The sequence below is a fragment of the Macaca mulatta genome, chromosome X, assembly GCF_049350105.2.
Source record: "Macaca mulatta isolate MMU2019108-1 chromosome X, T2T-MMU8v2.0, whole genome shotgun sequence".
In the NCBI taxonomy this organism is placed as follows: Eukaryota; Metazoa; Chordata; class Mammalia; order Primates; family Cercopithecidae; genus Macaca; species Macaca mulatta.
Window position 1 is genome coordinate 125725563 of NC_133426.1, and position 27722 is coordinate 125753284.

Here is a 27722-nt window from a genome sequence, read left to right on the forward strand (position 1 = left end):
TTTCTTACAAGAGATATACTCCCTGAACCAAAGAAATTTCAATTTTTCATGTTATCAAACCACATTGCAGGTACTTGTGAGTTTTTTTAATGTGCTCTTTTTTTTCCCACTTGGTTTCATTCACCAAATGTTTGAGTGCCTGTTTTGTGCCATGTAACATATTATGCCTTATGCTTTGGAGAGGGAGTGGGGGAGACAAGTTGGGCCCACCTTTGCAGCCTGAAATCTCATGTGCATGTGAAGATTAGGCTAAGTTAAACAGGCCAAGAGGAAAATATCTAGAGCAAGCTTGTCCAACCCATGGCCCACGGGCTGCATGCAGCCCAGGACAGCTTTTAATGTAGCCCAACACAAATTTGTAAACTTTCTTAAAACATGAGATTTTTTTTTACAATTTTTTTTTTTTTTTTTTTTTTTTAGCTCATCAGCTCTCATTAATGTTAGTGTATTTTATGTGTGGCCCAAGACACCCAGGGCTGAAGGAATTAGGTGAAATTCCATGGAGTCAATTTTGCTACCTCTTATTAGCACTGATAAAATGTGCTAAAGGGAGGATCATCTTAAATCTAAATATGATTTCAGTTTGTCCAAAATGAAAACTATGGTCTTTAGTCCCATGAACTCTGACAATGTCAGTTTCCACAAAACAGGAAAAGTGACATAGAAACGATATTAAAATCAGGCATCTGTATTTCCACAGAAAATGTTATTGTGGATGTGCAACATGCTAGCCAATACATGTGATAAATGAACAATATTCACTATGATAATTTTATTTTTAATATATCTGACAATGGAATATGTATTACTTCTCTAACAATGCAAATGAGAAAAGAGATCATCAACAATAGCACAAAGCAGCATACTGTAAGTAGAAACTTTCCCCCAAAGGTGGACTTATCAGCATTTATTTAAAAATGAGTATTTTAAACAATTTTGCAACAAGTAAAAATATGTTTATTTGGTTCTTATTTTCAAAATTACCAGGTTACATGGCTTTCTACCTGAGAAATTTAAACAAATTGAAAGCACATTGACATATTTTTAGTCTTTTTGCATTACTACCAGCAACCCATACAACGAAAAACATGAAAATACCTTAAGACAAAGATTAAAGTTCAGACCCTTAACAGGACATAGAAAAAGATATGAGAAAACACTTATTCACTACTTAGCACAACAAAAAATAGCAGTGTTCATTAAGAAGGTGGTTACAATATTTTAGTTCTATTTTACTCCTTACTAAGCCATTCAATTAAAAAGTACAGGATAAGTTGTCTTCCTCATTTAGGGCCTACACACCAAAAAGGCTGACTCTTTTATAAGACATATAAAAGTCTAGGGTTATTCAGAATGTAAACATAAAACCAGTATTTTTACTTTCTTCTAAGTCCCAGGATGGTATTTAGAAAAAAAAAGAGACAAAAATGTTATATAGAAATGACTTAGCACCAGTTCTAATACACATAAAAATTGCACATGCTGTACTCTGCAATTTATTTTTATGTCTGACTACTGAGCAGCAAACTGTTTTCATGTCCAAAATCTCTGCAAAGAAAAATCAAATGACAATGAGTTTTTTTCAAAACAAGCATAGCTGCTTCTCATTACAAACCCATAATATTCTTTGTTTTAATGGCATGACACATGAAAAATTAAGAGGCAGGTTTTCGTCAAAGGAAAATAATACCTGGTTACTGAAAGTTGCCTGACAAAATACAAGCTGTTAGTAGTTTAAAAGGCTGCTCTGGACAACAGTACTTTGAACATTAAGTCAAGGCACTTGCCCCATGAGCGGTGTTTTTCAGATTTGACAAGCCAAATCTAGTTTTGATGGAAGAGTCACTGGCTTGAAAGTGGAATTGAACCCAAGGGAGCCAACAAATCATCCACTGGTTATTATATTATTAATAATAAACAGCATCTGCTATGGTACATTCATTTCTGACTTCTTGCATGTACTAACATAGCTCTATGATTAGAAGAGATCGATGAAACAACTTGTGGCTCTTCCTTCAGATAAATAAGATTTTGTAGCCCTTTCACATACCAGGTTGCTCAAAAGGCTGATTATATGCACACATTGTGATAATCTGGGCAGCTACAATGACTGGCATTCTACCTGGCTCTACCAGCTGGTACTTTACTACAGAATATCAAATTAAGGGTGTATGAATGAATCATGTCATATCAAAGTGTTGCCCTTTACTGCTTCTGTGGATTTAAAATCACTTTTTCCTGTTGCCAACAGTCTCTAATCTCGTTAATGTCTTCAATTACCAGGTCAGGCATAGTTTTGTTGGAGGAAAAAAAAAAGCAATCTATTGCCCCTGAGGTCCTAAATGCAAGGTAAGGCAGAATGAATCAGCTGAGCTTTCTATAGAACATGCACTGCACTAAAATGTAAGTCTTCAAGAATCCATAAAATATCCCAATTTAAAAACATTTATGAAGTCAAAAACTAGTAGGTAAAAAGATCAATTGCTTATGTTGAGAGTTTACAAATCCTACACATACACATTTTTCTCCAGCTACAAAACTGTAGGCTTTTCTCTTGACTCTTTTTAAAAACTCAGTGGCATCACTAAGGATTGAGAAGAGAGGCACTTGTTACTGTTTAATAAAGTTCAGTTTGGGGATATTCAGTGACTTTTTACAGACTGATGTAACCCAGCCCTGAGTGAAAGGATTACATAACCTGAAGTGGAATAGTCACATCCTCTCTTTTCAAGTGACATTATTGGTGCCCCACAATTTTTCAGTATTTCCTTTTGCAAATTCCACTGGTTTTATTACTTCAATCATGCTATTTTTCTAAAATGGAAAGATATGGGGTTCTTAAAAAAAAAAAAAAACTCTGCTAATGGGTTTAAATACTATCCACTTAAACCTCAAAGGACAATCTAGACCACTTTTAGATTCTTCTTCCAAGACTCTGTCTTGAAAAAGACAACTCTTTGAGCATTTAAATGTAGTAGTAAGATGAATTTGCTCCTGGTGGATGCTCATGCAACCCTTTAATGTCATGAAGAAGTCTATGTTCTAACTGTTGTCTCTTTTTTCTACAATTATTTCTAAATAAAACTCAGGAAAGTTTGTTGCTGCACGTGGTGTTTCTGACCAAATCAAAGAACATGTAAAAGGATCATTATTCATTCACTGTTGTCATCTTTGGAGATAAATGACACTGAATGATGATGTTGTGACACCTAAGGAGCCATAGAGGGCCATCTCAACCCCTCTCGATGTTAATCTGCTCCTTCACTGGCATAGAATTAAAGTTTTAGTTGAACTATAGAAATGTCTATCCTTGGATCAAGTAGCATTTAAAAGCTTGAGCAGGGTCAAATACAAAATATTATTTCTCTTGCCAAAGTTGAAAGCATAGGTCAAAATGACTCCATGTGTATTGGCAAGCTTTGGAAATATAAAACACACAGGTTCTGAAGCTTTTAAATGCTGCTGTCTTGCTGTGTAGTTGTTAATTACATGGCTACATTTGGTTTTAAATTTTCTTCTTGTAACATGTTTACTGTGAAAAAAGATACTCTTGATCTAAGTGGCCATCAAAACATTTAAAATTTAAAGAACCAGTGCAGTTATTTCCTGAATAGCTTCCATAGTCAATATACTCCTGACCATTTTGTCTACTATAGTGATAATCAGAATTGAATTTGAAATAGTTATAATTACATCCTCTAAACCTTCTTGAATTCTGGTTATATTCTGACTTCCAAGGAGTCCCTCTTCTTCTGTGAAAATTACCAAAATAGAAAGACCTAGCCCTTCTTGATGACGTTACGGGCACCTGAGAGGGCCCATAGTTCACTTTCTGGTCCAATGCACTATCACTAAACCTCCCCTCTAGATAACTGGAACTGGGTTCCTGGTAGTAATCTTCGTCAAACAAGTATTTGGGAGCTATCTGTTCCTTCATTTGGTCATTGTTGTTTTCATGTGTAATGAAATGACTTTCACCCCTACGCCATGAACATATCCATTTCGGTTCATACTCAGACTTCCTGCCTGGTGTCCTAAACCTGTAATTAGAGTATTTTTCCTCACCATCACTCCTCCACTTTGAAAAAAATGTCTGCTGACTCAACCTTGTATTTTGTTTGCGTGTGATCATTTTGTCAGTGTCAAGAGGTTCTTTTTCTGAGAAACTATTAAATGTGGCCACAGATTTCTCTTTCTCCTCTTTGTTTATACTAAGGGTTTCACTGAAGCATTCAGAATCACTACTAATTTCCTCTAAGAAATCTGTCAACTGTAAATCTAAGCCTATTGACTCGTGGGGTGTGGACACTTGGCTTTTCCTTGTGGATTTGGAATCTTCAATATAAGTATGAGTCTTTTCCAACAGACAGCTGTTTCCATCAGTTGGGGACAGCTGACCACCAGCTTTATGGGCTGTCTCCTGGCAATGAGTTTTAAACCCATTAGTACATTCTTTGGCATAATCTACTTTTCCTCGTTTATGCTCAGGATCCTGAGTACAAACGTTTGATGAGTAATCATTTTCTTGAACCTGTTCTTTCCTTTCCAGGTTTTCCCCTTGGCTCGAATTGATTGAGTGATGCCTACGCTTTCTCAAACTAATCTGAAATCCATCTCCCTTAGTTTGGACATCCCTCTGCCACTGACATGTGCCTGCTACCTGACTTGTTTCTAGGCAGATACGAGTATATTGTGGAGCTTCATAATAATTGAAAAGATAGTCAAAAAATGCATCTGTTTCATGGATCTTAGGTTTCCTGCCTTGGCCTCCCCCAGATAATTTGGAACAGGATTCACTAGAACCGTGGTGATCTTCATTTTCAAGAGACTGGCCTTTAATTATCGTAATCTCCAAGGAGTTATGCTCAAAAAACAAACCGTATTCATATTCTTCATCACCTAATAATATTCCAGTTCTCTGTTTTCTAGGGGAATACCTTAAATTTTCTTCCCCAAGGCAGTGGGAAGATTTCTGTAAGTGATCCCTAGTTATTTTCTCCATTTTTTGTTTTTGCTTATTGTCTGACTTGGCAACCTGATATTTTGATATTTCCTCTTGATTTTGAAGATGCAGAGTGTTTAGCTCTTCTTCCTCCAGAGTTTTCAATGTGTTCCCTCGAGAAGCATTAGCTTTGGTGCCAATAATGTCGACCTCCTGTGGGTTAAACTGTGTGGATCCCTTCAAAGAAAAAGATTAAAAATCTCTCATGAAAAACTAAACAGATTAAAAAATTCCAAAGAAAAATTGTGCTTTCTGACATTGTTCTAAAGAGACTTCTAATACCTGGGATAGATCCAAATTAGGAACAGTATTGCACTGAGGAAATAGAAGGCAAAATTAAATGTCTTAGTCTAATATGAACTGTTTTGAGTAGGTCTATGCCCATGCTTATGTGAGAAGGCACCACACTTTACATAGCCTTCAAAGCACATGACTCTTTTCTCACTTGTTTGAAAATCAGTGTGCCTGATGTTCCGGGTATTGTGCTAGGAGCTGGAGATACAAAGAGGAATAAGAAATGATCTATAGCCCTCCCAGAAAAATCCCAGTACAAGAAAAGACTGACGGGTGAAATGTATATCTAAAAGGGTCCACTAGCTTAAAAGATAAACTGTCTTTCTTTTCATACCAGCCTCTTACTATGGACTGCAGGTAAAGCTGTCTCTGAGTTTCCTCCCCATCTCCCTGTGCTCAGTAAAAAGCAAGGCAGCAAGTAGCAAATGTGGCCGTGATCATGGTTCTATCTGCAATCATGTCTGCAGTGCTATCTGCTCTCCATAACCGCACAGCAGGTGAAAGGTGCTGCCCACAGGCCCCATCCTGCTAGAGGCTTTGTACTGTGCTCCCACTGACACCTGACACACATCAGAGCACAGTGCCTACACACTACCTGGGATTAGAACCTGGGACTGCATAATGGATATTGGTATTTACGAGGCCAAGAAATCAGACACCACACACATAGAGATAGATTCTTTAGGAGGAGTCACCCTCAGAGGTCATTAAGGAAAATGAAAAGAGATCCAGCTAGCCTTATTATCAATGTAAATGTGACATTTTTCTGATCCTGATTTCACTAAGTTTGATTGTCCACACTAATGAGAAAAAGGTCGAGATTGCAAATATACATAAAATTTATGTAATCCTAATGGCATTTACTACTCATATTTTAAAACACTGAATACGGATTTTTAAATGAACACTTTGGCAGCTTTTCTGGCTTTTAATCCAGGACATCTGCAGAATCTGGCTATCTTTAAGAGGTCAGGAAGGGGGAGAAACACCTTCCAAAAATGAAACTCTCCAAACATAACAATTGCTCTGTGGGGTGAGTAATTTCTTATCAAATAGTTTAAAACTAGACTATCATGAGCTTGTTACAAGTCTCAAGACTCTACCAAACCTACTGCAGATGAGTGGAAAAGTAAGGTTAATAACACCTAACATCCATCCCCCATCCGTTTCTTCCCTCTGGCATTTTTCTGTTACATCCATTAGGAACTTAGAAAAGTAGACACACTAGCTAAATGTTCTGGGTAATACTGTCCTGAAGTTTAGAAACAGAAAGAGAGAGAGAATGAGAGAGAGAGAGAGTCAAATGGAAGAGTTGGGAAGCAACTCCTTTAGAGAATGTGGATATCCCTTTTGTAAACTACTATTGGGTTGTTAGAGGTCAGCCTATTAAAATAAGCCCCAGTGGATGCAATGAGTCTTCCATGGAGTGAATTTTCAAGAGACCACTGCTCAAATGCAAAGGTAATGTCTCAGAAAGGCGAGTACCTACCAAACTTGAAGAACAATTTGGCAATAGCCTTCCTGAAATGTTCCTCAGGAGTACACTTAGGAACCGAAGTGCCTCAACTCGCCTCTGAGACACTAGGTACTGCCTCTTCTCCCACTCCTCTGAAGAGTCCGGCTCTTGAGGTGCCTCAGCTTTGGCTTTGGGCTTCTGTTTCCTGAAAATTAGAACTGTCTCAGTTAGGCCCTTATGGGAATGTGGGGAAAGGGAAAGAAGGGACAATTACCTAAGTCAGAACTTAGCCAAAAGTCAGAGGATTATCTAAATTGGATGTTCAGCCTGGATTTGGGGGGGACTAGTTATATTTATTAGGCTCAAGCTCTGGCCAAGTTTCACAGACATGACCTCAAGTAATTCCTATCATTCCACTGGTAAAAAAAGAAAGGGACACATGGAAGGGTATTCTTTATCTCCTTTTTGTTGAGACAGAGTCTTGCTCTGTCACCCAAGTTAGAGTGCGGTGGCACAATCATAGCTCACTGTAGCCTCAGACTCCTGGGCTTAAGTGATTCTCCCACCTCGCCCTCCCGAGTAGCTGGGACTACAGGTGTGTGCCACCATGCCTGGCTATTTTTTTTTTTTTTTTAATTTTTGTAGAGACAGGGTTTCCCCATGTTGCCTAGGCTGGTCTTGAACTCCTGGCCTCAAGTGATCCTCCCACCTCAGCCACCCAAAGTGCTGGGATTACAGGTGTGAGCCTGCTTATCTCCTTTTCTGAATGGCTACAATTTATATGAAAGAATAAAAGAATAAACATGCATGAGGAAGGGCCAGGAAGTAAAATTAATTTTCAAAGCTCCATAGTTTTGGCTCATCTGTACTCGACTGGCAACCTTTGGCAATCCAATAACCCCTTCTAGACTCAAACTCCTGAACTGGACATCAACAATAAGCTCAAAGAAAGAAATACAAAGAGGCCAGGTGCAGTGGCTCACGCCTGTAATCCCAGCACTTTGGAAGGCCACGGCGGACAGATCACCTGAGGTCAGGAGTTCAAGACCAATCTGGCCAACATGGTGAAACCCCGTCTCTACTCAAAATACAAAAATTAGCCAGGCATAGTGGCTCGAGCCTGTAGTCCCAGCTACTCGGGAGGCTGAGGCAGAGGTTGCAGTGAACCGAGATTGTGCTACTGCACTCCAGCCTGGGCAACAGAATGAGAAAGGGGGAGGGAGAGAGAGAGAGAGAGAGAGAGAGAGAGAGAGAGAGAGAAAAGGAAGGAAAGGAAGGAAGGAAGGAAGGAAGGAAGGAAGGAAGGAAGGAAGGAAGGAAAGAAGGAAGGAAGGAAGGAAAGAAGGAAGGAAGGAAGGAAAGAAGGAAAGAAGGGAAGAAAGGAAGGAAGGAAGGAAGGAAAAAAAGAAGAAAGAAAAAGAAGGAAGGAAGGAAAAAGAGAGAGAGAAAGAAAGAAAGAAAGAATATATATGGAGGCTTCTTAAATTCACAGATAGAATTTAGGCCAACAAGAAAAATACTCCCAATCAATCCATGCTTTCTTGTGTACAAGTTAGCTTGATTACTGAACATTTTATAGAAGAAATTCCATCCCAGCCCTAAATTCTTGAGAATTTTAAATTAGTAGGCTAGGAAATTTTGATAATATTTGGTAAACTGGTAAAATTCCTAAGTTGGCAGGCTAGGATTTTTACTACAAAATTTCTGGTCCCTTTTTTAAAAAATCATTTATTTCCAGACATCTTAATTTAGCTAGTTCTATTATTCCTCATTATTTGTCCTCCTTGACAAACATATTTTTTTGAAGTCTCTTGTTTTCAACAGTTTTGCTATTTTGGTTTTGTAACAGCACAGTTGAAAGACTGTAGCTTTCAATGGCATTTTCCAATCTGCTCCAATCCTTGCCCCCCATCTCAATGTTATCTACCAAGTCTAGCTGTTCATCCAAAAGGATTAATCCCTAAATCAAAGAAAAAAATCTTCATTAAAGTTGGTCTACACACCTTTCAGCTACTTCCTCTTCTCTTTTCTTTTCTTTTCTTTTTTCCTTTCTTCTTCTAGTTCTTGTAATTTTAGCCTTTCCTGATTTCTCCTCCTTACAGCTCCTTCCCCAAAGTGTTTGGTCGTATCAGACGTAACCTGCTCCAAAACAATTCAAAGTTTCATTAGAAAAGTTTGCCAGCTGGCTGAGCACGTCCCAGGTCAGAAAGATAAAACTAAGATGGTACATGGTAATTCAAAATCAATTCAATTCAAAATGTCCTCTCTGCGTCCCAGTACTCATATTCCTACTGCTTCTCAGCCACCAGCCAAACAGTACTTGTAAGCTTGAGGATTTTCTTTGGCAGAACCCTTGAATAAGTATATCAAATCATCACCTTAACTTTACACAATTTTACTTGTCAGTCATACCTCAATAAAGCTGTTTAAAAAAAAAAAAAACCCCTGAGGAGCTTACTTTACATTATGGTCATAGACACCATCACAGTGCCATCATAGGCACAGGCTGAGAAATGTCAGTCTGTTACTTCTGGTTCATTAAAAAGATCAAATGAGTTAAAGTTTTTTTTTAATCATCGGGAACAAAAATAATCAGAAGTGTCTGTGGTGCAGGGAGAACAAAGATGCACAAAAACTAACCTGATGAGAGAGAAGATCTATCATGATTAGTAAACAACTTTTCAAATCTTGAAATAAAGTGAAAATCAGACTGAGATACTACAAAATAGTATAAAATAGGTTAAAATTTTTGGTTAACCAAATCACAAGAAAATTAAAACCAGACACTGGACAGCGGGAAGTGGTCTCTCATCTTGTGGTAATGTTTTATTTATTTATTACTTATTTATTTATTTTTGTTTATTTGTTTGTTTTTTGAGAGGTTCTTGCTCTGTCGCCCAGGCTGGAGTGCAGTGGCATGATCTTGGCTCACTGCAACCTCTGCTTCCCGGCTCAAGCGATCTTCCAGCCTCAGCCTCCCAAGTAGCTGGGACCACAGGCAAAAGCCACCACACCTGACTCATTTTGTATTTTTTGTAGAGACGAGGTTTTGCTATGTTGTCTTGGAGCTCAACATGATCCACCCGCCTTGGCCTCCCAAAGTGCTAGGATTACAGGTGCAAGCTACCGCACGGAGCCTAATTTTTTATTTTTTAAGCTGAGCAGTGGTACATGGGTGGTCATGACAGTATTTGCTATATCATTTGCCTGGCTGAATAGCTCATAATTTTAAAATACACATTTTAACATAACTAGCTACATATACACACGTGTGCGCGCACACATACACATACTCATACACTGGAAGCTGAAAGTCCAAATTCATGCTAAAGACTGATTTACAGAAAAAGGAGAGTCTAGTTGCATCTTTTCCACTGCTGGGTTAAGACTTCAAGAAGGAGATGACGAAACATGTAGACATCAATGAGATGACATGATGGAGTAGACAGGCTGATTTTGAAAGTAAAGAATCCAAGTTTGTTAGGATTATGTTTTAGCAGTTTACCTAACAGACATCCTGAAAATTTAAGTTGTGACCCAGGAATAAAGAGGGAAAAAACTGCTCTCCATGTGGTTTCTTTTTTTTTTTTTTTTTTTTTTCTTTGAGACAGAGTCTCACTCTGTCATCCAGGCTGGCATGCAATGGCGTGATCTCGGCTCACTACAACCTCCACCTCCCAGGTTCAAGCAATTCTCATGCCTCAGCTTCCCAAGTAGCTGTGATTACAGGTGCATGCCACCACGCCTGGCTAATTTTTCTATTTTTAGTAGAGACGGGGTTTTGCCATGTTGGCCAGGCCAGTCTCGAACTCCTGACCTCAAGCAACCTGCCTGCCTCGGCCTCCCAAAATGCTGGGATTACAGGCGTGAGTCACCACAACCGACCTCCATGTGGTTTCAAATTGTATGTATTCCTCTCTTCCTCTCTCTCAGCAACTTGTCAAATATAATAAGCATATGAGATAATTCCACAGGGGCCATGAAGAATTCTTTAATGCCCTCAAGTAGTTGAGACAGAGCCTCAGATTATAAGAACCATCACTTTAAAGTCACAGCTGGCAGCATGCCTGATAGCACAAGAATGAGTGTTCAAATCAGGATTGTTTTTCTTCCTAAACATCCATGTATTAAAAATAATAAAAGTCTTTATATATCAACTATTGATCAGAGCCTGGTAGGGTCTAAGAAAATTTATTCTAGATGCTTCCTTCCAGCTTTTACTCAGGATCACCTGAACAGTGGAAAATAAAAGAAACTCTGGCTACTTCTTACCTTAACGTTACATGCCAGAGCTTTCCCATCATCTCCTTTAAGCATCAGTTTCATTCTTCGAAGGGACTGCATGGCTTTTACAAAGTCAGTTGCCTCCTGGTACTGTATGAAGGCCTCAAATGTCTGTAAGCCAAAGCTAAAACCCCCAAAGCTCCTGTCAGTCATCACTTCTCTGTAGGGGCCAAGCATAAGGATATCCACATTCTTGATCTTCCCAAAACTTTCAAAGACTACCCAAAGGATCTCTTCACATGGCTTCTCCTTGCTAGAACCTTTAGGTGCAAACCATTTACAGGGCAAGTCTTCAAAATATATGGAATCTGGGCTCTTCTCATGGTCCTTCAGCCCCGTCACTCAACAAGGGCTCTCTTCCCTTGGGGAAGTGCTCCCATTCTCCCTGGGCATCTGTAGCCACTACTTTTAAGTCTTTTTTCAAACCATTTAACTTGATAATCTTCCCATGTAACTTTGCCTTCAGGATCTGAACCAAACTTCGGGTCTCAGCCTCACCCTCAAATCGAATGAAGTCCTCTGTACTATTGGAAAGCCAAACTGTGGTGAACTGGTCAGGGCAAATCAGGCTCTTCAGCTGGTCAAGAACTTCCCAGTTAGAGAAGGGCCTCACAGGTTCTAGACTCCCTGGAAGCAATATGCTGATCAACAATTTTGCTATGGGCTTGAGGTAGAGGTGCTGAGCTGCACAGAGCTCTGTTGCCTCAGAGTTATCATACACCGCTGTGACTGTCATGGTGTCCTCAGACCACCTTAGAGAGCGAAAGAGAAAATTTTGATACAGACGGAGTAATATACAGATTTGGATTGTGAAATGGTGTTGGCATTGCTGGACTTAGAACAAATTGATAAGAAAAACTATACTACAAGTAGAATTAAAATAATATCTTCTGATGCCTGGAAATAATAAGTTATTTCAGCAGGGCTTCCGAATATAAGGTTAATACAAAAAAGCCAATAGCCTTCCTATATAACAGCAACGAACAGGTAGAATTTGAAATTTAAAACTCAATACCATTTACATTAGCACACAAAACAATGAGATACTTAGTTAGAAATCTTACAAAATACGTACAAGATCTATACAAGGTAAAGAAAAACTAACTATGTGGTCCACGAATAAGAAGACTCAAGATGTCAGTTCTTGCCAACTTGATCAATAGATTCAATGTAATCCCAATCAAAATCCCAGTGAGTTATTTTGTGGATATTGGCAAACTGATTCTAAAGTTTATATGGAGAGGCAAAAGATCCAGAATAGCTAACTCAATATTGAAAAAAACAAAGTTGGAGAACTGACACTATCCAACATCAAGACTTATTATAAAGCTATAGTAATCAAGATAGTGGTTTGGTAAAAGAAAAGACAAATACACCAATAGAACAGAATAGAAAGTCCAGAGAGGCCCACATAAATACAGTCAACTGATCTTTAAAAAAGAGGAGCAAAGACAATATAACAGAGCAAAGATAGTCTTTTCAAAAAATGGTGCTGGAACATTTAGACATCCACAAGACCTTGCATATGGCAATGACTTTTTAGATGTAACACCAAAGGCACATTCTAGAAAAGAAATAATTGATAAGTTGGATTTCATTAAATTTTAAAATTTCTGCTCTGCAAAACACACTGTCAAGAGAATAAAAAGACAAGCCACAGACCGGGAGAAAATATTTGCAAAAGATATGTCAGATAAAGAATGGTTATCCAAAATATACAAAGAACTCTTAAAACTCAACAATAAGAGTACAATCTGATTTAAAAATGGACCAAAGCCCTAACAGACACCTCCCCAAAGAAGATACACCAGATGGCAAAAAAGCATATGAAAAGATGCTTCACATCATATGTCATCAGGAAAATGCAAATTAAAACAACAATGAGATACCACCACATACCTATTAGAATGGCCAAAATCCAGAACACTGACCACACCAAATGAGGTCTCCTTAAGGAAGAAGTATCACAATGAGCATGTGGTACAACAGAAACTCTCATTCATTGCTGGTGGAAATGCAAAATGGTACAGTCATTTCAGAAGACGATTTGGCAGTTTCTCACAAAACTAAACATACTCGTGCCATATGATCCAGCAATGCGCACTCCTTGTTATTTCTCCAAAGGAATTGAAAATTTATGTCCAAACAAAAACTTGCATATAATGTTTATAGCAGCTTTATTCATAATTGTCAAAACCTGGAAGGAACCAAGATGTTCTTCAGTAGGTGAATGGATAAATAAACCATGGTACATCCAGACAATGGATTATTATTCAGCCCCAAAAAGAAATGAGCTATCAAGCCATGAAAATATGTGGAAGAAACTTAAGTGCATCTTCCTAAGTGAAAGAAGCCAATCTGAAAAGGCAACATACTATATGATTCCTATTACATAACATTTTGTAAAAGGCAAAACTATGGAAACAGTAAAAAGATCTGTGGCTGCCATGAATTAGAGGGGAGGGAAGGATGAATAGGCTGAGCACAGAGGATTTTTAGGGCAGTTGGAGCTATGTTGTATGATACTGTAATGATAGATACATGTCATTAACATTTGTCCAAAACCACAGAATGTTCAACACCAAGATTGAACTCTAATGTAAACTATGGACTTTGGGTTATGATGATGTGTCAATGTAGGTTCACTGATTGTCACACATATAACCACTCTGGTGGAAGATGTTAATCACGGGGGAGGCTAGGCACGTGTAGGAGCACGAGTATGTGGGACCTCTATATTTTCTGCTCAATTTTCTTCTTTTTTTTTTTTTTTTCTGAGACGTAGTCTTGCTCTGTCACCTAGGCTGGAGTGCAGTGGCCTGATCTTGGCTCACTGTAACCTCCGCAACCCAGGTTCCAGTGATTCTCCTGCCTCAGCCTCCTGAGTAGCTTGGATTACACCACACCCGGCTAATTTCGTGTTTTTAGTAGAGACAGGGTTTCACCATGTTGGCCAGGCTGGTCTCGAACTCCTGACCTCAGGTGACCCACCCACCTCAGCCTCCCAAAGTGCTGGGATTACAGGCATGAGCCACCACACCAGGCCCCTTCTGCTCAAGTTTCTTGTGAACCTAAAACTTCTCTAAATAATAAAGCCTATTAAAATAATAATATCTGTTCTATAAGTGAATAATAATAATAATATGTAATCTTTATTTAATAATATTTGTTTAATGTTTTTAGAGCTTTCAAAGAGTATATACTGTGTCTCAGTTTCCTTAACCATAAAATAGAGATAATAAGATTTGGGGGAGGATTAAATGAGTGAGTACAGGCGAAATCCTTAGAATGTGCCTGGCACAAAGGAAGTTCTCAATAAACATAAGCTATAATATTATCTATTAGTGGTAGTAGTCTTACGTTATCTCATTTGATTTATGAAGCAACCTGTGAGTAGGTATTTGCCTACCTGTTTTACAGATGGAGAAATTCAGACAGTTTCAGGAAAATTAAATCACTTGCCCATACATTGAGAAGCCAAGATTCTAAATCTCTAATCTATTATACAATTGATCTTAAATGTAAAGTCCCATTAAAAACCTGCTGGGGATGGTACACAAACACGGCAAGGGTGGCACATTAATGAACATGCACCGAACATGCATAGAACTTATAGTTCTAACCCATGCACCTGACTTAGCATCCCTTGTCCAGGTTGGTTTCCAAGTCTAAAATGGACATATCTACTCTTATTCCTCCAGTCTGTTGACTTTAACTAAATTGATCTCTAAGTTAAAGTTAAGAAGAGACAGCCTTTTCTAATGAGTGACAAAGTGAATTTGTCCTCTACTTTGGGACTGGAAAAATCCCAAAACATGAGTGCTTGCTGTTTACTTCATATTAACAAACTATTTGAAGCAGTACTAAGGTGAACAAGATCACTAATGCTGGGAATTAAAGATTTAAGCTTCTATTTGCTTAATTTAAATAGCACTTCCCAATAAAGGAGTTTTTTCTGAGTGGATATATCCAGACTCTATGTCACCAGAGTTTCTCATTAATGTCAACTTTAGGGAAATTTAGACCCAAACATATATGGCCAGATGACAGAAATTCTAACACAAAATTTACTGCGAAGTCTTGGCTAACTTCATAGGTACATAATTATTTAATAACTACCCCTAAAGGACAATCCAAGTTAACTTCCTTTAGAAGACAAGGTTTGTATAGACTGATTTTATAAAAGGTCATCAAAAGCAGTATCTAAGATACTATGTTCTAGAAATCCTTATGACAGCAACACTGAAATGGGATGATATGAAAATAAACATGTTTTCTTTCTCCAGAAGCATTATCTAAATAGCAAAATGGAAAAAACTCCAGTTAGTTTGCTGTAATTTGCAATAAGGGTCAACACTAAGGCCCCTCTAGGAGAAAAATTAATGTGATATTCAATTAAGATACACTGAACTCTAACATTTATTTATAACCATTAGGTATTTATTTACACAACCTAATATAAAGCAACAGTTTTTTAAAAACATTCCAGAAAATATACACCCAAAACAGAGTTACTCTCTTCAAAGTAATCAGGCTTGTCAAGCTTTCCATTTGCTCCAGTGATACTGCCTTTGTTTAAAACACTGTAGAATGCTTCTCTTGGATTGATTTCAAAGCCTGGGTTACATTATTTTAAGTAGCTTCATGGAGGCCAATTTCTAAATTCCTTTATAATGGATTTGATATTTAGAAATTATCACAAATTACGTATAATCAAGAATGTTGGGTAAAATGGATGACTACAAGAACAAACTGATTTTCCCAAGAAGACCCAATTGTTTTTGAAAATAAAAAAAAGCTGACCTCCTTTAAAATCCTCACAACTTAAATTCCTGTTTCCCAAGGACAAAAATGACAACAAACTAAGGCATTTGTTCTTCTCATATCTTTCATAGTTGTTCACATGCTTTAGATCTTAAAATTGAATGTCAATAAATATTTCATCTTAAATTACTCTCCCAAAATAGAGGGCTAATTATCTAATCTTACTTTTAAAATATATTGAGGACCTAGTATGAACTAAGAAGTAAGCTTTTTATATATGGCATGGCTTCATTGCTATAGCAGTGTCATTGGCAACTTCTTCTAAGTCACTAAAAATTAACTAGCATAGTGACTGGGACATAGGTGCACAACAACCAACTCCCGTTGTGATGCTTCTTCCTTAAGGAGACCTCAAGTCGAAAACTAATAAAAAAATATAGGAGAAGAAGGAGGAGGAAGTGGAGGAGAAAAAGGAGGAGGAAGAGGAGGAGGAGAAGGAAGGGAAGAGAGGAAGGGAGTAATTTTAGTTTTAGATATTTAGTGAGTACAAGTGCAGATTTCTTACATGCATGTATTGTGCAGTGGTGAAATCTGGGCTTTTAGTGCACCCATCACCTGAATAGTGTATATTGTACCCAACAGGTAATTTTTCAATCCTCACCTCCCTCCCACCCTCCCACCTTTTGGAGTCTCCAATCCATTATTTTACTCTATATGCCCATGTTGTACATTTCTTAATGCTTCAATTTTTTAATGTTTATAATAAGAATGTATTAATTTTGTACTTTGTTTTTAATTAAAAAGAGGAACTTCGGATGATAATAACAAGCTATTAAAAGGAAGCAATTTATAACTGCTGACACCAACTTGTCCAGAAAATAGTAAAAAAAACAGATTAATACAATAGCAACTCCATTCACCCACCAAAAGCACCCCTCTTTCTGCCATCACTGTAAATGCCTATAGGCATTTGAACCCATAGTCAAAGTTTGTGTGAGTCATAATGGAAGCCCGGGAGACCAGAGCAGGACTTTGAATATCACAGGCTCACTTGGCAATTGCAATACTAGCTACACAATGGGCTGCAGAACTTATCTTTTAGAACTGCTTTATTGAGGCAAAATTGATATATAATAAACTACACATTTCATAACATAAACTACACATGTATCAAAACTGTATGTTTTGGTAAATTTTGACATGTGTATACACACCTATGAAACTATCACTGCAATCAAGGTAGTCAAAATACCCATTGTCCCTCCACATTTCCTCCCTACCCTCATCAATCACTGATCTAGCTGCAAAATATTTTGTTTTGAGACAGGGCCTTGTTCTGTCCCCCATGCTAGACTGTAGTTGTGCAATCAAGGCTCACTGCAGCCTCGACTTCCTGGGCTTAAGCCATCTTCCCACCTCAGCCTCCTGAGTAGCTGGAACTACAGGCACATGTCACCACGCCCAGCTAATTTTTTATTTTTTGTAGAGACGGGTCTCTCTATGTTACTGAGGCTGGTCTCAAACTCCTGGGTTCAAGCAATCCTCTCACCTCTCTCACCTCAGCCTCCCAAAGTGCTGGAATTACAGGCGTGAGCCACCACTCCTGGCTTAGCTGCAGAGCGTTTAACTCATAAATGATAATTTATAACACAGCAAAAGCAAACAGATGTTTTTGGAAAATACTCAACTAGTTCAGGCATGGTGGCTCACGCCTGTAATCCTGGCACTTTGGGAGGCTGAGGCAGATGGGTCACCTGAGGTCAGGAGTTCGAGATCAGCCTGGCCAACATGGTGAAACCCCGTCTCTACTAAAAATATAAACATTAGCTGGGCATGGTGTGGTGGTGGGCGCCTGTAATGCCAGCTACTCAGGAGGCTGAGGCAGGAGAATCACTTGAACCTGGGAGGCGGATGTTTCAGTGAGCTGAGATCGTGCCACTGCACTCCAGCCTGGGAGTCAGAGCGAGACTCTATCTCAAAAAAAAAAAAGGGTTTGTGATTTTCTCCCCAACACAATCCTTGGTTTTAACCCTGTTTAAGCCAAATATACAAAAATACAATCTATGCTTAGTTATTATACTGTAGATATAGTTATGTATTTTATGCATATTTATATATTCATCAAAATATACATACTAAAATGTGTGGAATCACTAAGATCAAATTATTAGGCTTTGACTTAAAACTGACTCTTTAGAACAACCTAATTTGTCTCTAATTTCCCTTCTAATAAGCCTGTGCTTCAATTGACAGTAATGGTAGAATTCATTAATAACTTTCCCATCATTTTCACCAATCGCTATTATATGCATAGATTAATTTATTAAACAAAGTTTTAGGAGCCTAGATAAACCAAACCTTGATGGCAAGAAATGCCAGAATCATGATATTCACAAATTATCAAAAAGTCAAATTTTAATAAATATTTCTAGTATTCCCATATTCTATTGTGCTCACCATGACCTCCCCAATCCTCCCCACCCACATGCACATATCTTTCCTTTAGCCTTATGATTAAAAGCAACCCTACTGAGATGACTTATTCTTTAATATCTTTGCATAAGCAAATGGGAGCTCCTCCAACCTTAAAAATTATAGTTATTTAATAATGTTTACACAGTGTGCATTCTAGCAGTATCTTGTGTATGTAGCTTTACTAAAACATTTCACTCAACATGTTCCCAATGCCAAAACATTTCTAAGAGATTATCAGGGAACACGGTCACCTCATCTTCCTTGCCTCTATATCTCGTAGCAAAGCTGATTGAATAACAGTAGGATAAGGGAATAGAGAAAAGGAAATAGACTGGAGATGTTGTCACAAGCCTAAAATGTTCGTTTTAACCAGCAGTGAAACCTCAATAAATTCTGCACAGTCTGCATCCTAAGACATTCCAATATCTTCTCCCATTTCAGGAGATACTGGAGAGATTCACCTAATACATCTCAGGGTTTTTAGATCAGAAATATAACTTGAAACTTTAAAAGCACTTGAGTAATCAGCAAAGTAGCCACCTATTCATTCTCTCTTGCTTGTTCTCACTCTCATAAATATTTGCTGACACAGTATTAGAAAGGCCATTTGAATGAGGTACTTTAAAAAAAAACAGTGGAAAAAATAGGACCATCTATGCAATATCCTCTTTCAAAGTAGCTCTTTGCTACCTTTCTTTTTTCTCCAGGCTTTTGAATCTTAAAGTTAGTCATTTTGAAAACATTTAAGATGTATACAATTATACAACATATTTATGGAAATAGCAGGGAAGCCAGAATTTATTCGGGTCAAATTAACCTAGTCAATTTTCAATTTTCTGGCTACTACAGAATCCCAGTATGTATTGACCAAATAAAAACATTCCATGGTTCTTCAGTCAAGATGCCATGCATGGACGTTCAAGTGTTCTGACACGTCATTAAGTCAACAACATTTTAAAACTGAGACTGACCATATGCTCTGATCTTGAATAATTTAAAAATCACATCATTAAAATGAGTGGCACTCAGTTTTGCAATAATAAGAATATAGCCAATATATGACCCAACAAATGACCGAATTCCCAAATTAAAATGGTCTGGGCTTATGGGGGCACTGGGGGCTTTCTGGGCAGAATGGAAGGGATTTTTGGAGATCCACAGCCATTCGGCAATGATAAATTTGCAACAACGAAATATTAGAGTCCTACTGAGAGAGGATCTCTTCTACCACCATTCAGAGAAAATCAGCTCTAAGGTAGAGTTTAGTATGTGGAATTTCGATCCTGAAATGAAGAAAGCTGGATTCATATTCATTTAACTCTGAGCAACTCAATTTCCTGTTTTCTCTTCCTTGTGTTAAAACATCATCCTAAAGTTTCCTGTATGTGGTAACGTTTGTGAAAGCAACGTGTTCTGAGTGTTTCTGAGGCTCATAGAAAATAAATTAACCTGAAGAAAAGTCTTGTGTTGGCCTTTCTGTGCAAATGCGTTCACATAACTAACTCTAAGCAAGTGTGTACAGGAGTCATTCCAAGATAACAAGGGAAGAAGCTGTTTTTAAAAACCTGCACAGAGCAGTAAGCAGACCTATCTGACCAGTCTTTTGGTCTTTTGCTCCTTCGTCTGCACCAGGAACATTTTTATTGAAGAACACCTCTCTCCAGACACCTCCAGCCAGGAATGCTACTTTATACCTTAGATTAATAAACAATGCTACTGAAGAAGACTCACTGCTTTCTCTTCTCATGAAAAAAAAAAAAAAAAAAAAAAGCTATCAGGGAATTAAAGGAATGTGGCTATCTTCCATGCTTTTGCCTCAATCACTGAATAATCAGAGTATTATTTGTGGGAAATGCATATCATGAAGTTGCCAGTGTTTTGCTTCTCAGTTGTATTTCCACAATCTGAAAATTACCAACAAAATTCCTGCCCACCAATCGCCACCTACAGGTCAAAAGCAACCTTCACATGGGACCCTGCTTTGCACTATTACCCAGTTTTTAAGAGTAACAGTATTTCCCAACCTTTTAAAAATCCCAAGGTAAACTTATTTGACTACAAGTCCCACAGAATAGGATATTACCCAATACCTCGTGCTGAAAATGTGATCAAGGGAAGAAAGATTGGAGAAGCCACAATTCACTTGAACCCTTCACAGTGGACCAAAATGAAGTTATGGCATCCTAACCAGGGAACACTGCCAGAGAGAAACAGGTACAAAGTCAAAAGTGAATGAAATTGTTTTAAAATTAAGACAACTGTATATTAACAATATTCAGCACGAACAGCAAGTAAGATTTACGCCATTGTACTTACATGCCATCATGATCTGATTTTTGCACCTGTTTTATTAACAATTCCAGATATTGATATGGTCATCACAATTCCTCATTTTTCATGCCTATAGAGAGTTTCTCTAGAAATTTTGTACAATTACAATGTGTCAATAAAAATTAAAGGTTGTTAAAAAAGAAATTCTATATAGAGAAAAATTACATAGAAATTCTATACTTACTATACATTTAGTTGGATATTCTCCCTGGGGATTTGTGTCTTCAATTATTTTTGAAAGAGCATAACTCTTTCCAAAAGAGTACTGCCACTGCTCTACACTACTATTATGAGAATGAGTGCTACTATGGAAATCTTTGTGTAAATTTTTTATTATTATTATTATTTTTGTGTGTATGTGACAGAGTCTCACTCTGTCTCACAGGCTGGAGTGCAGGGGCACGATCTCAGCTCACTGCAGCCTTTGCCTCTCGGGTTCAGGTGATTCTCATGCCTCAGTCTCCTGAGTAGCTGGATTACAGGCACATGCCACCACACTCGGGTAATTTTTGTATTTTTTTTGTGGAGACGAGGTTTCGCCATGTTGGCCAGGCTTGTCTCGAACTCCTGACTTCAAGCGATTCGCCCGCCTCGGCCTCCCAAAGTGCTGGGATTACAGGTGTGAACCACCGTTCCAGGTCTTATGTAAATATTTTTAAAAGCCAATTTATTAGGCCATCAGCAGCATTAACATACTTGATTCCCCTGCAGTCCTGATCACATTGGATCATTATCATTTTTCTTTCTGCTACCTTTATTAGTATAAAATGACAACTTAAAGCAGCTTTAATCTGCATTTAATTTTATGTAGGCTGTAGTTCCAGCCAACCTTTATATTGATATTCAACTGCCTATTCAATGTCTCCAGTTGAATGTATCATTGGCATCTCAACCTAACAAGTGCATCAGAGCCCTTAATTTGCATCTCCTAAACCTGTCCTCCACCTCACACTTGCTCCCCTGACTCCCAGTGATTTCCAGCTCCCTAAGTAGAGCCACCCTGCACCCAGGCGCTTAGACTCAAAACCTAGGAGTTAATCCTTCCAAAGTCTTTTTGACTCCACCTTTACCACAAATCCCAAATTCATCTCCATCTTCACTGCTACCCCCCAGTCCAGGCCACTGTCATCTCTCACCTGGATTACTGCAACAGCCTCCTAACTGGTCCTTCTTCTTCCATCCTTGCCCCTACAGAGTCTACTCTACACAACAGCCAAGGTCGTATTTTTAAAAACCTAAGTCAGATCATGTCACTCCTCTGTTCAAAACCTTCCAGCGGCATTCCATCATGTTTTGAATGAAATCCAAACTACTTACCTTCAAAACATGGCCCCTGCCCACCTCTTTCAACTCAGCTTTGTACCCTTCTCCCTTATTACCCTAGTTTTCTCCATCCCACCCCGCTGGCCTTTTTACTGCCCCTCAAATGCATCAGGTTCACTCCTCAGGACTTTGCTCTTGTGGTTCCCTCTGCCTGAAGGGCTATCCTCCAAGATTTTCTCATGGCTGGTGCTTTCTCTTTGCTCTCATTTGACTTGGATGTCACCTGCTTAGAGAAGCCTGCCCTGAACACTCTCTGAAATAGCACTGTTCTCACCCCTGTGACTTGGTAGTCTATCACCCCATTTTATTTTCACTATAACACAGAAACCATCTGATCATCGTGTGTCATTGCTAACCTTTTTTTTTTTTAATCTGCATCTGTCTGGTTCACCATTATATCTTTAGAGCCTAGAACAGTACTTAACACACAGTAGGAACTTAATAATGCTAAATCTTATGTAAAACAGAGACTTTGCTCAATAACCACATTTAAAAGGTGTTACTTCCAGCTGGGCACACTGGCTCGCGCCTGTAATCTCAGCATTTTGGGAGGCTGAGGTGGGCAGATCACAAGGTCAGGAGATCGAGACCAGCCTGGCCAACATGGTGAAACTCTGTCTCTACTAAAAAATACAAAAATTAGCCGGGCGTGGTGATGCACGCCTGTAATTCCAGCTACTCAGGAGGCTGAGGCAGGAGAAGTGCTTGAACCCAGGAGGCAGAGGTTGCAGTGAGCCGAGATCGCACCACTGCACTCCAGCATGGGTGACAGAGTGAGACTCTGTCTCAAAAAAAAAAAAAAGTATATTTCCATACTTAAAATACTAATAACAGCACCTAAAGACCCATAGTGAAATGATAATGCAGACTTGCTTGTTCATTTTGACTCCTAGACCTATTAACATTAATCAGTGAACATTGAGATTAATTTAAGTGTACCTACCAAGCACCTTTAAGACACTTTGGGGACCACAGGGAAGAGTCACCCTCAAACAACTGAGTCTAGAAAGAGAAAGAAATTGAGACAATTAACTGGAATCTAAGGAAGAAAATGGTGAATGTCAGGAGAGACATTTGGTACTTTGGGCTACAGACAAGCAATAATGGTTTTAACATTCTTTCACACGAAATGAGTGTTAGAATTCCTGAGAATAGGCTCCAGTCATGTTTAACTGTGTGAGTATTGCTCCCTTCAAGAGTGTTGGGACATGCATAAAAATAGTTGTATCTGTCACAATAACTAGCATGGGGAGGACACCACTGCCATTTGGTTAGCAGGGGGCCAGCGATGCTAACTGCCCTGCAGTTCCTAAACAGACCTGCACAACAAAGAACTCCCCATCTCAAATGCCAACACAGAGCGGCTTATACCTGCCCGTCTAAAACATATGGAGCACTTTCTGGGACTCCAGATTAATATTCTTAACATGCTATCTTTTAGGAAGTCACTTCTGAGTTGTTTTTATTCTCCCTGATTTTTCTTTTAATCATTTTGACCCAGATCCTATACACATCAACTATTCAGCAAACAGAAAACCTGAGTGCAAGCAAAGGATGAAGAACAGCAAGGCCCACCAGAATGTCTCTTTGGGGCCCTAGCACAGTGGGCTTTCAACCCCAGGCCTGAGGAAAGCTACCATCTATGGATAATGCTTCACAATAAGGTCCACAGCATTCCTGTGTGTTAAGATTACTCACCCTTCACAGAGACAGTTTCACTGCATGTCTGACAATTTCCTAATTACACAATAAGACAAGAAGCTAATCCTGAGTGTGAAACTTCCCAAGTGGGGGCTTGTTTCCCTTGAGCAGTGGCCCAGGGCCTACCTTGCCAGTCCTATTTTCACCACGCCCCTGTGTCCATCCCCCATTCTAGTTGGGCCAATCTTCCTTGAGTTCCTTTAAAGATGTTGATCCCCTCAGCCAAATATCCCCTCTCCTCATCTAAAGCCTACTCACCCTTCAAAACCTTGCTCCATTTCACCTCTTTTATGTAACCTTCCCTGTGACAGTAAAAACCAAAATGCTTTTGAGCTCAAGGTCTGGTGTCAAGCAGATTCGGGTTCAAATCCCGCCTCTGCCACTGACCAGCTTGGTGACATCCTTGGGCATGCTACCTAACCTCTTTGAGCTTCAGAAGACGATAATAGTGCCTATCTTACAGGTGGGATTAAATAAAATGATGCGGCCTGGTGCAGTGGCTCACGCCTGTAATCCCAGCACTTTGGGAGGCTGAGGCAGGTGGATCATTCGAAGTCAGGAATTTGAGACCACCCTGGCCAACATGGTGAAACCCCGTGTCTACCAAAAATACAAAAATTAGCCAGGTGCAGTGGCGTGCACCTTTAATCCCAGCTACTTGGGAGGCTGAGGCAGGAGAATCATTTGAACCCGGGAGATGGAGGCTGCAGTGACCTGGGATTGTGCACTGCACTCCAGCCTGGGCAACAAGAGTGAAACTCCATCTCCAAATAAATTAATTAATTAAAATAATCCACTAGAACTAGAAATGCCATTTGACCCAGCCATCTTTGGGTATATACCCAAAGGATTATAAATCATGCTGCTATAAAGACATATGCACACGTATGTTTATTGTGGCACTATTCACAATAGCAAAGACTTAGAAACAACCCAAATGTCCATCAATGACAGACTGGATTAAGAAAATGTGGCACATATACACCATGGAATACTATGCAGCCATAAAAAAGGATGAGTTCATGTCCTTTGTAGGGACATGGATGCAGCTGGAAACCATCATTCTCTGCAAACTATCCCAAGAACAGAAAACGAAACACCGCATGTTCTCACTCACAGGTGGGAATTGAACAATGAGAACACTTGGACACAGGAAGGGGAACATCACACACCGGGTCCTGTTGTGGGGAGTGAGTGGGGAGGGGGGAGGGATAGCATTAGGAGATATACCTAATGTAAATGACGAGTTAATGGGTGCAGCACGCCAACATGGCACACATATACATATGTAACAAACCTGCACGTTGTGCACTTGTACCCTAGAACTTAAAGTATAATAAAAATAAATAAATAAATAAAAGACAACACTTTGGAAAGTATTTTAAAAAAAAAGATCCAAGTAAAGTACTTAACTTCCAGTGAGTGTTCAGTAAATTTTCATTATTATTATGACTACTAAATTTTCACTGACCTTCCTCTTCTTCTGCAAGTGCTCCAGCCCTTTGTCTCTTCTGAGCAAAGGGCAACTGGATTCCATGATGTCCACATTTGCTCTAACTGCACCCCAGGCATTAGCCTGCCTCAGCCCACAGCTTGGTTTTATAGCTTCTTAAAGTGCCAGGAGCATGTTGGATACAACATAGAACCCACAGACCCAAGTGTACACTGAATCAGAGAGTTGGACAACTACCAGCGCCCTGGATCTGAAATAACTCAGCAAAAGTCTCTGTCTCTAGCAAAGGTAGGAATGCACGCTGGGAAGATAAACTGCTTCACTGTTTGGAATAAGTCTCTCTCTCACACACACATCAGCACCACCACCATTGCCATCTCCATGTTCTCTAATCTCTATACCTCGCCTTTCTTACTGTGGGTAGAGATGACACATAAAGCCAGCAAAGGCCACTCTCTTCACGTAAGTGTATGATGGGAACTTGGACAAACAGGCTGCACTGCAGGTATACTCTTTGGCTGGAACAAAATGGAAAGCAACTACAAAAGCCACGGTGGACTCTGCAGGCCCTGCCCCCCTCCCACCCAATGTTACTCCACCTCAAGTCAGCCCCATCCATCCTAATGTGTGTGGCAGCTGGGATCCTCTTGGCACCTTCGCCAGCAGGCCTATTCCACTAGTCGCTTTCCTCTGTGCTCCACAATGGTTGAAGGAAAAATGCCTTCATGGAAGTTACTCCATGTTTTGAAGGCCTCCCCTGGCCTCTCTCCCCTCCCCCAAAAAAACCAGAGCACAGAAAAATGTAACTGCTGGAATGTCACATGCTTCAAAAGGCAAACAAACAACAAAACAGAATTTGAGAAGTCCCAACATATTTTTCCAAAAAATAGTTTTCTCAGCATGAAGAGTGAGCACTACCAATAGCACTGCACAAGTTTACACTCTCAACAGCATGAGGTTCCAAGGTTAGATCAGAGGTAGGCAGGAAAACAGGGCAAAATGGACATGATCTTTGAGACCATATTCTTTTTTTTTTTTTTTTTTTTTTTTTTTTTTTTTTTTTTTTTGAGACGGAGTCTCGCTCTGTCACCCAGGCTGGAGTGCAGTGGCCGGATCTCAGCTCACTGCAAGCTCCGCCTCCCGGGTTCACGCCATTCTCCTGCCTCAGCCTCCCGAGTAGCTGGGACTACAGGCGCCCGCCACCTCGCCCGGCTAGTTTTTTTGTATTTTTTAGTAGAGACGGGGTTTCACCGTATTAGCCAGGATGGTCTCGATCTCCTGACCTCGTGATCCGCCCGTCTCGGCCTCCCAAAGTGCTGGGATTACAGGCTTGAGCCACCGCGCCCGGCCAAGAGACCATATTCTCAATCTAGAAAAGACACCAAGAAGAGGCCCAAAAGCTAACCTGTTTCCCATACCGGAACCCAGCGTTCCAGTACACGTTTGTTATCCCTCAGAGTTAGCAGCACTAGAAAATTCTGCCTCTTGTAATGGTCGACTTTAAATAAAAACACAAAAAGCAGGAGACCAAAAGGCGGCACTTGTCCCAAGGACCACGACTATGATTTCCCCTAAGTGCGGGTATGGCATGCATATCCTATAGCATGGGCCTCCCCAACTTGATTCTTCCCCTCGCCTCTCTGCCCACCAACCCAAGCTCAGGATCTTGCATCCCGAAAGACTTGTGGGTGAGCAAGTCACGGTCAGATTAAAACGGTCTTAATCCACCCCGCTGGAAACCTCAAGCCGAGACTCAGAATCTCTTGAGAAGTCCCTAAAGCCAAGGATGAGGGTCATCAGGGGGCGGCGGCGGCAGAGACCTGCTAATGATGGGCACTTGGCGTACCGGTCGAGCAGGAGAGGGCACCTTCAGTTCCCATTAGCAGGATATCACTGCCAACGTGCCCCAGGGGAATGCCTCGACCTTCGCCGGAGCAGCGGTTGGGTGAGCCCTCGAGTGGGTTCCGGTGCGCTCCCTGGCGCAGCGGGGTCTGGGGTGAGGGGAGAGTGGACCTGGAAGAGCCTCGGCGTTACTCTGGAAAACGTGACTCTGCTGAGGCAAGAGGGGCAACTCGGGTCTCTTGTGCAGCCCCTCCCCAATCCCCACCGAGGGCCCAGCGTGGCTGCCTTCTCTGAGGACAGAGCGGAGGGCATTTACCGGGAGCTTCAGGAACCCTTCGTCTCTACTTCACGATCCGCTGGGATAACGGGACTACCGCCCCCGCCGCCGCCGCCGCCGCCGCCGCCGACGCCGACGCCGCTGCCGCTGCCGCTGCCGCCAACGCCTACGCCGCCGTCGTCGCCTCCCTCCAACCGCCGCAGTCGCAACCGTCAGCGGTCCCAGTCACCCCGTGCGACTGTCGCTCGCGAAGCCAGCTGTTGAATGGCTCGCGTCGAGCTTACCGCGCGCAGAAGCGTCCTCGCCTTATCTAAGAGGGCAACGCCAGTGCCAACGCCCCGTGACCTCCTCGATCCCCTGCGGCTCTGGCGAGCTCACCGCGGCTGCCTAGTGGCTCGCGACTGCTGGTTCTTCTGCCCGCGCGCTGGCTGCCCTCGGGGCTCGGCCGCCCTCGCCGCTTGCCCTGAACTTGCCGGCAAGACTAGTGGCAATGATGGACTCGTCCCGCCCCCTGATTTCC

General features: G+C 40.4%; 1 protein-coding gene and 1 pseudogene across 2 annotated transcripts in view; both read right to left on the reverse strand.

Moving 5' to 3' along the window:
• Positions 1-934: 934 nt before the first annotated feature.
• Positions 935-27667, reverse strand: AKAP17B (A-kinase anchoring protein 17B; annotated as a pseudogene). Its single transcript, XR_013413176.1, has 4 exons — positions 27242-27667; positions 8756-8891; positions 6786-6957; positions 935-5179 (listed from the first exon to the last, which is right to left on the reverse strand). The product of XR_013413176.1 is annotated as an A-kinase anchoring protein 17B (transcript).
• The window catches only part of LOC144338803 (A-kinase anchor protein 17B-like), a 138610-nt gene continuing 121912 nt past the window's right edge, over positions 11025-27722 (reverse strand). Inside the window, exon 9 of the mRNA XM_077989520.1 lies at positions 11025-11788. Within this exon, the coding sequence (XP_077845646.1) occupies positions 11356-11788 (433 nt within the window). The 3' untranslated portion in view covers positions 11025-11355. The remainder of the gene's footprint in view (positions 11789-27722) is intronic.